Source organism: Ailuropoda melanoleuca, chromosome 4, assembly GCF_002007445.2.
Source record: "Ailuropoda melanoleuca isolate Jingjing chromosome 4, ASM200744v2, whole genome shotgun sequence".
NCBI classification, from domain to species: domain Eukaryota; kingdom Metazoa; phylum Chordata; class Mammalia; order Carnivora; family Ursidae; genus Ailuropoda; species Ailuropoda melanoleuca.
Genome location: NC_048221.1, coordinates 49,054,178 through 49,069,545, shown reverse-complemented (window position 1 = coordinate 49,069,545; position 15,368 = coordinate 49,054,178). Strand labels below are relative to the sequence as shown.

Genomic DNA, 15,368 nt, shown 5'->3' with positions numbered 1-15,368 from the left:
TTGAAATGTTCATTGTGGTTATATCTTGGGAGAAGAATTACAGGTGATTGCTGTTTTCTTATGCTTTTCTCTAGTATCTGTGCTGAATTTGTGTTATTTTTATCATCAAAGATAGTTATAGGTATTTTAAATGACACAATGAAATAAGCCAGGGCACACCAAATGTGTCATGGATTCTGAGCTCATGGGAACTTCTGTGTTATCAGTTATCACGGCCAGCACACCTCCTGTGGAGCTGGTGACACAGGCTCCCCACCAGGAGAGTGCAAATGGAGACCCCAGCTGCGGCGATTCTATTTCGATGTGGACTGGGGAGGCCAGATGGGTAACAACCTATTCCGGCCCAGATGCCTTCCCGCAGGGAGGATGTCAACCAGCTGGAGCCCCCTGGAGGAAGGACACCAGGAAGCAGGGAATGCCACCTAAAATCTCAGGCAGGTTTATCACTGAGGAGTGCAGTCACAGCTGGAGATGGGGAGCCATGGTCCCTGTCTTCACACCTCAAGAGGGCTGCCCTGGGCACAGAGGGCTGGTTTGCTCTGTGTGTCCACAAAGGACAGAGCTAGGACAGACAGGAGACAGATTGATAACAAATCAAAGCTGTGCCTAGAGGAAGGCTATACAGGAGAGAATTAGATATTTATTTTGTACACCTGAGGAGAGAAAGGAGATGAAGAGAGTGTTTTCTTTATTTATTTGTGTTCTGCTTCCTCCCCTGAAGCATTTTCAATTGTTTACATGGAACAGTATATTCATAACAATGTTGATGGGCTTTAAACTGGAATTCAGGGCCCCAGAGAGAATGAAGCTAATGTTCCTCCATGTGGGCCCTTTATAGCTGTGGAAGTGCTTAAGTTTGTACCTGAACTTCCGTTAGGCCATCTTAGAAAGAACCGATATGTTCATTTTTACATTCAACAAGTATTCATTCAACTGATATTTATTCAAGTATTTATTAAGCACATACTATGCCCCGAACACTGTGCTAGACGCAGAGTCAAGTGAGTGAACAAGACCCCATAGGACCTCCTCTCACGGAGATTATATCCTAGTGAGGAAAGATAGATAAAACACGAAAGCAAACGAACCAATGAATTAGTATGCAAAATATCATATGGTGATGTGCACTAAGTCGGGAACTGTACTCAGGGGGCCCTGACGTCACCAGGAGGTGACATTTGAGTTGAGATCTGAGTGACAAGACTTCGGGTGACGACAGTCTAACAACGGATGTAGATGCAGGTCCCCCTGACTGTTTCTGGAGTGATCCTCCATCAGAGTATAGGGCACAAGTCAGTGAGGGGATGTTGCGAGGCCAGGGCTTGTGTGCTCCACACGTGTAACCTTCCATGGGGCCCACTTGACTCCAGGAGAGACGTTGGAGTCCTGGAGGACTGACTCAGTGTGTGTCTTCCTCGAGTTCTCTTTTCTCAGTCAGCATTTTGATAAGTCAGGGGCAGATAGCCAGGGAGTCTGTCCACTAAGGATGGTCCTTCTTCCTATCTAGACCTTGTCCCCTCTTCTCTCTGGATGTGCACCAAGAGTATTTCTAATGTTATCCCTCTTCAAGAGACCTGCCTCCTATGGAAGGAGCTAGTTTGGGGCCATATAATTAGGAAAAGAGAAACAAACCTAGAAACCAGTGTTCCTTGTTCGTACCAGCATCCTCCAAGCTTCTCAGCAGAAGCCATCCAATAAAATGACTTTAGATTGGGCAGCGTGGGCTCTCACCCCAGCCAGCTCACTGGCCTTACTTTCCACATCAACATAACGGGAATGATCATCTTGTCCTGCCCACCTCCTATAGGCCTTACATGGAGGAAACAAAGTGGGGAAAAGGACTTTGAGGAGTCAAAGGTGTTCCGAGTTGGGTTTTTGTCAATGTGCTGTGTTTCTCCAGGTTAGGAAGACCCTGGATGCCACCATGCAGACCTTACAGGACATGCTGACCGTGGAGGACTTTGACGTCTCTGACGCCTTCCAGCACAGTCGATCTACAGAGTCTGTGAAGTCAGCCGCCTCCGAGACCTACATGAGCAAGATCAACATCGCCAAAAGGAGAGCCAACCAGCAGGAAACAGAAATGTTTTATTTTACAGTAAGTGGCCTCCTGGACCCAGAACTCACTATCTGCTGACCTGCTGGCAGTGACTTTTGGGGAGCAGCCCAAGCTAGCGGGAGCCAGCAACACCTCGTGAGTCAGTGAGAGCTAAAACACTCCCAACATGCTTCTCAAATGAAGTTGCCTGGCTTGGCTTTGGAAAATGCAAAAAAGTGAATTACCAGTGAGGATCCTGGATTTATGGTTATTGCAACTAACCTAGGAAAAAACCAGAGAGTTATGTTTGGTCAGGTGTGAGGAAAATGGCAAATGGAGCCTAGGGGAAGTCCCAGGTAACAGCCCTAAAGTTTAGTGTATGGTTGTCATGTTGAGGTGTCTTGAGTTGGGGTGTGGGCTTTGGAAACCATGCCCTGGGGGATCCGTGCAAATTGCTGGTGAGTTGTAAGCCCTTCATGTAAAATTCCAGATCACTTACATTCCATTCAGTTGGGGCAGGGAAGAACAAGATAAGGGGCTTTAGTTCAACATGTGTTTAGTGAACACAGAATTTGGGGGTTGTAAGGGACCTCAAATCTTCTATCTGATGCTTGATCTCATTCAATCATATCCCTACCAAGAAGTCATCCAGTCTCTGCCTGAAGAGCCCCAGGATGAAAAGTTCCCTCCTTCCCCAAATAGCCCTTTTGTTTTGGCCTGTGGCTGGCTGTAGATATTATAATGTCTTCCCTCATCTCTGTTACCTTCAAAAATCTACTTCAGCAGGATTTCTGGTCATTGATCTTGATCCTGTTCTCTGGGGCAACCCAGAGAGACTAATTCCACAAGACAGTCTCTGGCTTGCTTGTAGGGAGCTGGGTTTTCATGTCTCCAGGCTAACCATACCTGGTTTAATAAATCCTGCCTCATTAGCTTTCATTTTGAGTGGCCTCGGCGCCCTAAACTCTTTTCGAACATGTTCCTTTTGTCGATGCCTGTTCTAAAGTCAGCAGCGGTCTGACCAGCACAGAATAGAGCTAAACTTCCACCTCCTTCCACCCTAATGCTTTTCGTATGTCCTAAGATCATATTCTTTTTGTTTTGCTTTTATTTTAAAAATTTTAATTCCAGTATAGTTAACATACAGTGTTATATTAGTTTCAGGTGTACAATATAGTGATTCAACAATTCTGTACATTACTCAGTGCTCAACAAGATAAGAGTGCTCTTAATCCCCTTTACCTCTTTCACCCATCCCCCCTGCCACCTCCCCTCTGGTAACCATCTGCTTGTTCTCTGTAGTTAAGAGTCTGGTTTTCTGCTTGTCTCTTTTTCTCCCCTTTGTTCATTTGTTTTGTGTCTTAAATTTCACATATGAGTGAAATCATATGGTATTTGCCTTTCTCTGACTGATTTATTTCACTTAGCATTATACTCTTTAGATCCATCCATGTTGTTGCAAATGGCAAGATTTCATTCTTTTTTTACGGCTGAGTAATATTCCACTGTGTGTGTGTGTGTGTGTGTGTGTGTGTGTGTGTGTACCACATCTTCTCTATCCATTCATCAACTATGGACACTTGGGCTGCTTCCATAGTTTGGCTATTGTAAATAACGCTGCTATAAACGTAGGAGCGCATATGTCTTTTCGAATTAGTGTCTTTGTATTTTTTGGCTAAATACTCAGTAGTGGAATTACTGGATCATATGGTGGTTCTATTTTTAATTTTTTGAGGAATCTCCATACTGTCTTCCACAGTGGCCACACCAGTTTGCATTCCCACCATCAATGCACGAGGGTTTTTCTCCACATCTTTGCCAACACTTCTTGTTTCTTATGTCTTTTATTTTAGCTATGCTGACAGGTGTGAGGGGATACCTCATTGTAGTTTTGATTTGCATTTCCCTGATGCTGAGTGATGGTGAGCATCTTGTCATGTGTCTGTTGGCCATCTGGATGCTTTCTTTGGAGAAATGTTTGCTCACGTCTTCTGCTCATTTTTTAATTGGATTATTTGTTTTTTGATGTTGAGTTGTAGTTCTTAATATATTTTGGACACTTTGGACCTTTTATCAGATATGTCATTTGCAAATACCCTCTCCCATTCACAGGGTTGTCTTTTAGTTTTTGTTGATTGTTTCCTTTCTGTGCAGAAGCTTTTCATTTTGATGTAGTCCCAATAGTTTATTTTTGCTTTTGTTTCCCTTGTCTTAGGAGACACACCAAGAAAAATGTTGCTACAGCTGATGTTAGAGATATTACTGCCTGTGCTCTCTTCTAGGATTTTTATGGTTTCAAGTTTTGCATTTAGGTCCTTAAGCCATTTTGCGTTTATTTTTGTGTATCATGTAAGAAAGTGATCCAGTTTCATTCTTTTGCATGTAACTGTCCAGTTTTCCAGCACCGTTTGTTCAAGAAACTTTTTCTCATTGCATATTGTCTCCTTTATTGTAGATTAATTGACTGTATAATTGTGGGTTTATTTCTGGGCTCTCGATTCTGTTCCATTGATCTATATGTCTGTTTTGGTGCCAGTACCATACAATTTTGATTACTACAGCTTTGTAGTCTATCTTGAAACCGGGGTTATGTTATCTTCAGTTTTGTTTTTCTTTTTCAAGATTACTTTGACAAATTATTTGGGGCCTTTTGTTGTTCCATACAAATTTTAAGATTATTTGTTTTAGTTCTGTGAAAAACACTGTTGTTACTTTGATAAGGATTGCATTAAATCTGTAGATTGCTTTGAATAGTGTGGACATTTTAACAATATTAATTCTTCCAATCTATGAGCATGGAATATCTTTCCCTTTGTTTGTATTGTCTTCAGTTCTTTTATGAGTGTTTTATAGCTTTCAGTGTATAACTCTTTCACCTCTTTGGTTAAATTTCTTCCTAAGTATTTTATTTTTGGTGCAGTTGTAAATGGGATTGTGTTCTTAATCTTTCTGCGACTTCATTATTAATGTATAGGAATGCAACAGATTTCTGTATATTGATTTTGTATCCTGTGACCTTACTGATTTCATTTATCAGCTCTAGTAGTTTTTTGGTGGAGGCTTTAGGGTTTTCTATATACAGTATCATGTCATCTGCAACTAGTGGAAGTTTTATTTCTTCCTTACCATTTGGACGCCTTTTATTTCTTTTTGTTGTCTGATTGCTGTGGCTAGGATTTCCAGTACTATTTTGAATAAAAGTGGTGAGATGGGCATCCTTGTCTTGTTCCTCATCTTATGGGAAAAGCTCTGTTTTTCACAACTGAGTATGATATTAACTGTGGGTTTTTCGTATATGGCCTGCAGTGTGTTGAGGTATATTTCCTCTAAATCTACTTTGATAAGGGTTTTGATCATGATTGGATGTTGTACTTTGTCAAATGCTTTTTCTGCATCTATGTTTTTATCATTTCTCCTGTTGATTTGATATATCATTTTGATTGATTTGTGAATATTGAACCACTCTTGCAGCCTAGGAATAAATCCTACCTGATTGTGGTGAATGATTTTTTTTAAATCAATGCTTGAATTTGGTTTGCTAGTATTTTGTTGAGAATTTTCACATCTCTGTTCATCATTGATATTGGCCTGTAGTTCTCTTTTTTTGTAGTGTCTTTATCTGATTTTGATATCAGGGTAATGTTGGCCTCACAGAATGAATCTGGAAGCTTTCCTTCCTCTTCTACTTTTTGGGATGGTTTGAGAAGAATAGGTATTAAGTCTTCTTTAAATGTTTGGTAGAATTCACCTGTGAAGCCATCTGCTCCTGGACTTTTGTTCGTTGGGAGTTTTTTGAATGATTCAATTTCATTGTGGTGATCAGTCTGTTCAAATTTTCTATTACTTTCTGATTCGGTTTTGGGAGGTTATATACTTTTGGGAATTTATCCATTTCTTCTAGCTTGTTCAATTTGTTGGCATGTATTTTTTCGTAATATTCTCTTATAACTAAGATTTTCTTATAACTAACATATATATTATATAATATTTTATATATTTTTATGTATATATATAATATAATATATATATTATAAAGTTAGTATCAGTTAAATCTCTATTCCCTATGTACTATTATTAAACCAGGCTACCTTCCTGCTAAAGGTGATGTCTTGGGTAGGTCTTATGTTTGGTACCATTTAGATCCCCTCTTGATGGATTTAGTTTATGGCTCCAGACTGTCAAGATCTTGTTCCAGTTGTTCGACATATGCGCTCTGTCTTCAGACCTTATGTTGTCTGCAGAGTCAGTGAGTGCGGCTTTCACACCTTAGAGTTGTCAAATAAAAAAACTAGGGGATAGGCCAGGGCCGAGGCCAAAGACAGAGTTGTTTAAAACATGCTACGGCTGATGTTGATCCATTAATCAGCACTTTTAGATCGTGGTCATTTAACTAGTCACAAACCCGCCCGGTTCTCACACCCAGCTCCATCTTGTGATAGGCCTTGTCGAATCCCTTGTTGAAAACACGGATAGCATTTCCTCAGACATCACAGTTTGACTTTGTTGTTTTCAAGAAAGAAAATGAAGCTGGTCTTAGTGAGTCAGCCCGTGCCAGTTTCTGGACCTTACCACTTCCACTGAGGATGTATTGTGTGTACAAAGAGAGTGTGTATGAATGTTAATTCTCTTTGGCAGCGGAAACAAAGAAATCTGGCTGGTAGAAGCAGAGAAGGGGGTCTAGCCTGCTTGAAGTTAAAAGACAGACTTCACCAATGTTCATGATTAAGGGTCATGAATGTTATATTTTCATTTTAATATTTAATCTATCAACCTGGTTGGTGAGTACACTTCATGACTTGGTGTTGTGATATTATTTTAGGCATTTTTGAGGACATGATATTCCTTTTAATGCAAACATCAGTACAGTCTGATGGCATTCTTTCCACCATGGGTCACATATGAAACCGGGATGAAACTTGGAAAAAGTAGGCAGAGTTCAGGGGCCCCAGAGCCCTGGGGTATAATGTCCACTAACCAGTGACTAACCCACCAAGGTGTGAATTCTGTGTTTAGGATTAGAACTTCAGCTACCAGGGGCAGCAGGGCATGATGGAGAAAATACCTGCTCATACCTCAGCTCTGCCTCTTATGGCAAAGTTGTAAACATGGGATGAGAGCAGAGGGTGTCAATGCTGGAAGCATCCAGAGAGAGCCTGGGGGGCGCAGAGAGTGGTTATCAAACTGAAGTATGCGTTCGAATCATGTAGGAGCTTGTTAAAGATGTGCGTCCCCAGTGCACCGCCCGCCCCGAGGTGGCCCTGGAGATGTGAACACGTCTGAGCCTCTGTGGTGTCTTCAGGTGTAAAACGAGGGGTTGGGCTCACAGTCTTTTTGAACAGGAATCTGCATTTTGATCCTCTCCCCGGCCGGGTAGGAAGCCACTGGGCCCTGTACCACACTTGGAGAAATGACATGAGTCTACTGTCACTTTACCCTGAGGAGCGCAGGGAGTCCTCTGCTCAAGGCGGTACAGTACACTAAATGGCCACAGCTCTGCGCGTCTGTCTCCTTCTGGCTAGAATGGGAATGACAATGCTTCCCTCGTTTCTCTCCAGGATTGTGATGAGGACCAAAGGTACATGCTGGAAACTGCCGAGTCCTCTACAGGTGCAAGGGGGAGTGGTTCTTAAAAACAGGGAGACAAGCTCCTAGGAACCAAGAAGGACTCTCTGATTGAGGAGCGAGGATACCACCATCTCCTGCCAGCCCCACGGTTCTAGAAACCTACCAAGTTGGGGATAGGGTGGGGTGACCCCCATCTTATCTGAGCGCATGTCAGCCCCTGCTCCATGGGCTTTTACCCTATAGCTGTCTTCAGGGAGACGATGGTGAGCTTCCAGGTGCTCCTTTGCAGGTCACATTGTGGTGTCCTGAGCACCGTGGTTCACTCGCACCCCTTTCTGAGCATTCTGGCTGGGGCAATAAAACGGATTTCCTTGTGAGAAGCTAGCTGGCAGCTCTGGGGCAATCATACCATCCTGTGCCTTCATTTCCAGGGCATTTGCGATTGCTGTTTCATCTGCTGAGAAGGCTCTGTCCCCCACGTGCCCCTGTGTACCCACGCGGCCCCTCCCTCACCTCCTTCAGGCCTGAGTTCACAGGGCAACTTTGCTGCAAGGTCTGCCCTGATTCGTAGTCCCCCATTCCTGCCTTATTTTTATCCACAGAATTTACCAGCAGCTGACCGATTGTGTCTTTTACTTTGTTTATTAGCTTATTGTCTCTCTTCCCTCTCTTCTGTGTCAATCCCTGCGAAGTTTCTCAGCACTGGCTCTAAGCCAGGCACAGCTGTAGGCACTGGGGAGCCAAAAACCAATGGGGTGTGGACCCCAACAGCAGTGGCTCACAGTCTGGAAAAGACACACCCCAGCAGAGGGGGCCCCAAGCCTGGATTTGGGTGACACGGGCCGGGCCAAGGAAAGCCGGTACTCGTGTAGAGGCGTGGCTGGGGTGCAGCTGAATTTGGGCGCAGGTGGGTGTGTTTCTGCTCTGGGGCTCCTGGCCCTCTCTATTGCTCCGAAGTGCATTGTGCTTGACGAGGCCCCTGAATGAGAGGCAGCCTGGGGGTCCCAGGGGCCCTGGGCAAGTCAGTTCCCTATGCCAGCCTCACCTGTCTCATCTGTAAAAAGAAGAAAATTGTATCCCCCAATGCTGTTCAGGTTATTTGAATGGGAATGTCTTTAGGGGCCTGCAAAGCCCCTCCTCCTTCAGAGCTGGGCCAGATGAGAGAAAGGCTCGTTAGGGGACTCCTCTGCCACAGATCTGATAAAGCGTTCTCGCCTCAGCTGCTGCCCCCAGACACGGTTCCTGTTTTTATTGCTCATGGCCCAGAAGCACAGCGGAGCCTGAGGACTAAAGAAGCCGTCTGCTAGGGAACCCCCGCAGTCCTCACCTGACAAAAGCGCCTTTCATTGCTCACATTGCCCCTGAGCTTTCTTTGTGCTCCCTAAACTGGCCTGGAATGCGTAGGCCGGACAGCCGTGCTCGGCAGAGCTGGGGTCTGATGGAGAAGAGCAGAGGAACAGGTCAGAGGCCCCTCTTTCTCCCATGCTGGGGTCCTGGAAGGTGGCGTCATCTCCCTTCAACTCCCCTTTGACCTCCCCAGCACAGAGGTTGGTTCCAGGGGCAGAGACCGTGTGACTTGGCTCTACAGTCTATAATGCCCATGTGCCTTGTGTCTTACAGAAATTTAAAGAATATGTGAATGGCAGTAACCTCATCACTAAGCTGCAGGCCAAGCATGACTTACTCAAGCAGACCCTGGGTGAAGGTGAGTTGGTTAGGTGGCGGAGGCCTGTGAGGAGGGGTGCCTATTTTGTTATGGCCCCTTGAGCCGTTGCAGCTCGAGACATGGGGGACTTGGCAGAATGAGGCCTGGTACCAGAGCCAGTGGGCAGGATGGGACAGGCTGGCACAGATGCTGAAAGGGGTCTAGTCTGGCTGCAGAAAACACGGGGCAACCAGAAGTGTTAGTTTAGGTTTGGGGGATGGATCCATCATCCAAGCGTTGAAAGGGGTCCCCAGTAGGTAGGGAGTGGGAATCCAGAAGTACAGAGGTCCTCATTGATGCTTGTCAGCAGAGACTATTTGCCAGGAATACTAGTGGAGTGCCTGGCCAGGATCTAGGTCCAAAAAAGAAAGCTCCATATATGGAAGGCAAAGTTTGGTCCTTGAGGGATGTGGGGAGTAGGCTTAAAACTACCCAAAGTCTTCGAGTGGAAGTTGGAATAAAATCCCAGTGCTCTCATGGTACACGAGGCCTCACATCATTTGACCTCTGCCTGTTTCCCCGACCTCATTTGTCATGCTCTATTCTCTTACTGTGCTCCAGTCCTACTATAGGCTCCTTTCTGCCCTTCAAAACTCATCGAGCTTATTCCTGCCCCAGGGCCTTTGCATCTGCTGTTCTCCCTACCTGGAATGCCCTTACCCCAGATCTTTTTTTTTTTTCCAATATTTTACTTATTTATTTGACAGAGAGAGACAGTGAGAGAGGGAACACAAGCAAGGGGAGTGTGAGAGGGAGAAGCAGGCTTCCTGCTGAGCAGAGGGCCCGATGCAGGGCTCGATCCCAGGACCCTGAGATCATGACCTGAGCCAAAGGCAGACGCTTAATGGCTGAGCCACCCAGGCACCCCCTTTACCCCAGATCTCAATATGGGTGGCTCCTTATCCTTCAGATGTCACTTCTTTAGTGAGACCGTCCTTGTCACCCAACCTCAAGAAATCACAACCTCTGTCCCAACACACTGATTTTCTTCATCTCACTCATCACCATCCTATTTATTATTTGTTCATTTGCTTATTATCTTTGGTCACGCCCCCACCCCAACAGTATCATATCTTCAATCGGAGTAGGGACTTCCTTGTTTATTTTGTCTATCCCTTTATCTCCAGTGCCTAGAATAGTACCTGGCTCACAGTAGGCACTCAGTTAATAGTCACTAAATGAATGTTGAATGGAAAGGTCATCAGGATATGAACTAGGCCCCAAGGTCAGGGATGGTTTGCAACAAATTATGGTAGCCCTGGAAACTGGTGTGTGGCTCAGCTTTGAGGGGACAAACTGACCTGGGGTGTCTGAAGTTGCTAAGCCCTGCTTGGAGCCCCACATCCAGACATATTCTTGTGTTCTGTTGGAGAGGGCAATTAGCTGAATAATGTGTTCTACCTAAAGAAAAAAAAAGCATGGGGTCCAGGAGATAGGAGACCAACATGAGAGAGATGAAGGGAATTTCCAAGGTGATGATGCTAGTGGATCCCAAGATGACAGCTTGAAGCAGGCCTAGAGATCACCCAAGTTTTTCAGGAAAGGAGGAGTGTGACAGTTGAGAGTCAGAGTGGGGCACGGAATGGGCACTCATTGGCCGTTGGGGTTGTCCTTGCCCCCGACTGGGTCAATCTCTTCTCCAGAGGGGTGCACATTCTAATGGCTGTGCTCTGGCCACCCAAGTCGTCCCTGACATTGTCCAGTCAGCACCAGTCAAGTGGGTAGCTGGAATCTGCAGATGCTTGGCATTTGTGAGCCCCATGCTTTAGAGGAAAGAGTGAGAAATTAAGCCATTTCCCAGCCCCAAGGCTCTTATAAGCTAGTGAGGAGGCAATTCACAAATTCATAAAAAATCAAAAGCAGTAACATTAAGTTGCACAGTAACATTGATTGAATTGCCAGGTGAACAGTACAGACTCTGAGGGTCTGAGCCAGGAGAGGAAGGGATCACCATGGGCCCAGAAGAGCCAAAAAGGCTTCAAGAAAGATGAATAACTAGAGCTTGGAAGAATAACCAGGGTCTAATACCAGTAGAATTTTTTCAGTCAACTTTATTGACATGTAATTTACATACAATTAAGTCTACCCATTTTATGTAGAAATTAGTTTTGATCAACATATATACTCAGATCAGGATATAGAACATTTCTGTCACCCCAGAAGCTCCTCTGTATCCCTTTGCAGTTAATTCTCCCTCTGCCACCCCAAGCAACCACTGATCTGACTTCTATCAGCAGAGATCACTTTTGTGCCTTCTAGCTGGGGAACTTCCAGGAGTGATGGAAATGTCCCGTATCCTGATTTGGGCGCTGGTTGGACACGGGTATATACATTTGTCAAAACTCATTGACTGGGAGTAAAGGTGGAGAGGAGTGAGTTGCAATGAGCTTTTTCTTCATTTTCCCTGACACCCCTCTCCATTTTGCCCATCCTAACATTTCCACATTGGGCCAGGTGAGCGGGGCTGCAGAGATGTAGGGCGGCAAAGAGGGCACCAAAGCAATGAGAATGGAGGGACAGGGAAGAGCCAGAAAGTCTTAGAGAGGAGCTCAGATGGGGTGATAGGTGCAGCTCCCACAACTAACATTGAAGAAGAGGATTGGTTTTATGGCCCTGGCCCTGGGTGGGGGGCGGTGCTGGGGGCTATTTCTCAGAGCCACGCACCATAAGGTAGGTCCATGTGACTTGGTGTCTACTTGTATTTTCAAAATCGAGTGCCCTGGATTTAGAAAACTAGATGTTCTTTTGAAAAATAAGATCCCAGATGAGAAAGTGCTTCTGTCCAGCTCACTCTTGCATGCTCTCTGATGCAACCTTTTCTTACTGCCCTTGCCTGAATGGCCTGAATGAAATAATAATAAAAATTAGTTTGGGTTGGCATAACTCCTTACCAATTTGGTCTTCCAAGTTTCTTTAGCCTTCAGCTACACTTTGCTCTGAGATGTCATTTACCAGCCCTCCTTCTGAGTTTTAGGCTGAATAGCAATGAAAAACTGCAGGAAAATGCAGCTTCTGAAGTATAAGGGCTGCTAAGAAAGAGCCATGGAGAAGAATCTTCAGAGTCCTGTCCTCTAGTAACTCAGCCATGGAAAAGCCCATTGTGCTTCTTTTGAAAACTGGGATGGGCTTTGTTAGACTGGTCAATTCTGGAGAGGTTTTGGGTTGTTTTGTTTTTATTTTTGTTTTTTAATAGACTTTGGTTTAGGGGCACCTGTGTGGCTCAGTCGGTTGAGCATCTGACTCTTGGTTTCAGCTCAGGTCATGATCTCAGGATTGTGAGATCGAGCCCAGCATTGGGATCCACGCTTAGTGTGGAGTCTGCTTGGGACTCTGTCTCTCCCTTTCCCTCTGCTCCTCTGCCTGCACTCTCTCTCTCTCTCTTATAACTAACTAACTAACTAAATAAATAAATAAATAAAATCTTTAAAAATAAATTAATTAAATAGACTTTGTTTTAGAATAGTTTTAGATTTACAGAAAGGTTGCAAGATAGTACAGTTAGTTCTCCTGTACTACACATCCAGTATTTCCTGTTATTGTCATCAGTGAGTATGGTGTATTTGTCACAAGTAATGAACATGGGTACATTGTTATTTCTAAAGTTAATAAATTACCAAAATACTGAAAAGAACTGCAGCTGAGACCAAATCTGGAGTCACTTTTTTATCCCTACTGCCTGACACAGGTAGATGTGGATTCTTAGGGCACTGGGTGAAAGGGGAAAACATGTACTGACTTAGATGGGTCAAATGCTTACTCATTGGACTAACAGGGGCACGAAAAAATTACATAGGCCAAAGTGAGCTCAAAATCTCAGCTGCTTCATTCTTCTGAGTGTCAGTGGATGATTCACCTCTACCTGCACATACTGACTCTTCCATCCAGTAGAAAGCTCTTCCTGGAGTGGGCTGGGGTAGGGTTACACCTGCAACAGTGGCCTTTTTAAGTCCTCAGAGGGCTATTTTGTATTGTAAAGGACACTGTGAACGTTTTGGAAACAGGTGAGAAATGTGGGGCCAAGCAGAATATTTTGATTGAGAAGATACAAAGTTTTTTTTTTAATGAAATGTATCATGTAATTCATTTCTCTCAAGTACTCTTTTGACAGCATAGCTCAAAGAAGCCACAAGTTAGAGGAAACACAAATGCTCACTTAGAAGCAAATTTTTTTAACATTATTGATCCCAGACACACAAGTCAAAAAGCTTCTAGATGTCCTCCAAATTGGCGTTCCTTCTTGTAAATGTCACTGCCACATCTTGGGAACGAGAACACACCCGTATATGCCCTTGGCTGTTGCTATGCTGTTTTATTGGCCAGAGGATTCTTAGTTTATCATCATGTCTGAGTCTTAGATCTGACCTTTTTACTGCTCTGGGTAGTCTGTAAGCTCCAGGGTTTATTCCCAAGATACGGGTGGCTTTTCAATTTACTGTAGTCCCTCAAGAATGAATAGTGCATTGTCCATAAAAGGGATGGGGCATAACCTTTTCAGACCACGATTTAATAGCACTTTATGGAGCCAGTATCCGCCAGGACCAGACAGTCTGACCTTCTGAAAATGACTGAGCCACTAACTATAAAATACATTTAAAAATCCCAACAGGTCTCAGAAGGTAAAAGGTAGAAAATGTTTGATTTCCGAGTTAACACAAAAAAATATGTATATAATATTTTATGCATTTTTATGTTGATCTACATTGAAATATTTTTCATGTATTAAGTTAAACACAGTATATTATTAAAATTAATCTCACTTATTTCTCTTCGCTTTTTGTAACGCGGCTGCTAGAAATTGTGGCTTCCGTTACATTTCTATTGGACAACCCTGGCCTAGAGACGCTCTGCTGCACCATAACAGGAATGCGTACTGAATCGTGCTGTGTGGATGAACCTCAAAAGCATATGCTAAATGAAATAAGCCAAATGCAAAAGACTGTGGATTGCATGATTCCGTTTTTATAAAATGTCCAGAATAAGCAAATCCGTAGACACAGAGAATAGATGAGCAGTTGCCGTAGGCTGGAGATGGGAAGGGGGAGTTGCTGTGAATTGGCACAAGGGATCTTTTTCGTGTGAAGGAAATTTCTAAAATTGAATTGTGGTGACAGTTGCACAACTTTGACTATTTACTAAATAACTGAATCATGCATTTCAAATAGGTGAATTTCATGCTCTGTAAATTATGCTTCAATAAAGCTGTTAAAAATATAAAAGAAGGCAATGGCTAGGAGTCTGGAATTCCAGGGAGATGGAAGATCTGGAGATAAGATTAGGGAGTCCTTGGTAAGCACTTCAGTCACGGTTGGTCGCAGAGAGGGTGTGTAGAAAGAGATCTGGGTACATCTCCTGGGGGCATCCCATCATTTAGAGGCCAGAGGTTGGGCAGATGAAGAGACAACAAGAGAAACCAAGAAACAGCCTATAAGGCAGGAGGGACACTTGGCAAGTGTGGAGTCATGAAAGTCAAGGAGAAGGTTTTGTAAGAAGAGAGCAATTCCGAGTCAATGCTGAGAAGTCAGATAAGAGCAGAGAAGACAGTGAATCTGGCCACACGGAGCTGGCAGTCTCTGGGGATGGTGAGGCCAGAAGTCAACCTCAGTGGGGTGAGCAGGGGGGCCACAGTGCTTCCTAGACAGCTTCTTCAGCAAGCTTTGCTGTAAAGAAGAGAAATGGGGATGGAGTTCAAGGGAGAAAGGGGGCCCAGGGGAGGTAGATAGTGAATGGTCAGGCAAGGTAGGTGGGTGCATCTTATGGAGGCATGCCAAGACCTGTCTTACTGATGTTCTTTTCCAGTGAAGGAAGCAAGAAGGTCTTCAGCTGAGAATGAAGGCAGGAGAGGTTGGGGTGGGGGTGTGACTGGGTTGAGGAACAACAAGGGGTATCTTATGTCTGTTGCTCTTCAGGGCCAAGTGTGTGACCAACCTTTGTTGTTTGTTTGTTTGTTTTTAAGATTTTATTTATTCATTTGAGAGAGAGTGAGAGAGAACAAGCAGAGGGGTAGAGGGAGAGGGAGAAGCAGACTCCCTGCTGAGCAGGGAGCCCGACACGGGACTCGAT

General features: G+C 44.3%; 1 protein-coding gene across 7 annotated transcripts in view; it reads left to right on the top strand.

The window, feature by feature from the left end:
• The window catches only part of SRGAP3 (SLIT-ROBO Rho GTPase activating protein 3), a 250,454-nt gene that overhangs the window by 185,189 nt on the left and 49,897 nt on the right, over positions 1–15,368 (top strand). For all 7 annotated transcript variants that reach the window (XR_004624758.1, XM_019800883.2, XM_034658695.1 and 4 more), the window contains exons 9-10: positions 1,901–2,098; positions 9,224–9,308. Coding sequence is in view for 6 of the 7 variants with exons in the window: in XM_019800883.2 (XP_019656442.2) it covers positions 1,901–2,098; positions 9,224–9,308 (283 nt within the window). In the remaining variant the exon portion in view is untranslated. The remainder of the gene's footprint in view (positions 1–1,900; positions 2,099–9,223; positions 9,309–15,368) is intronic.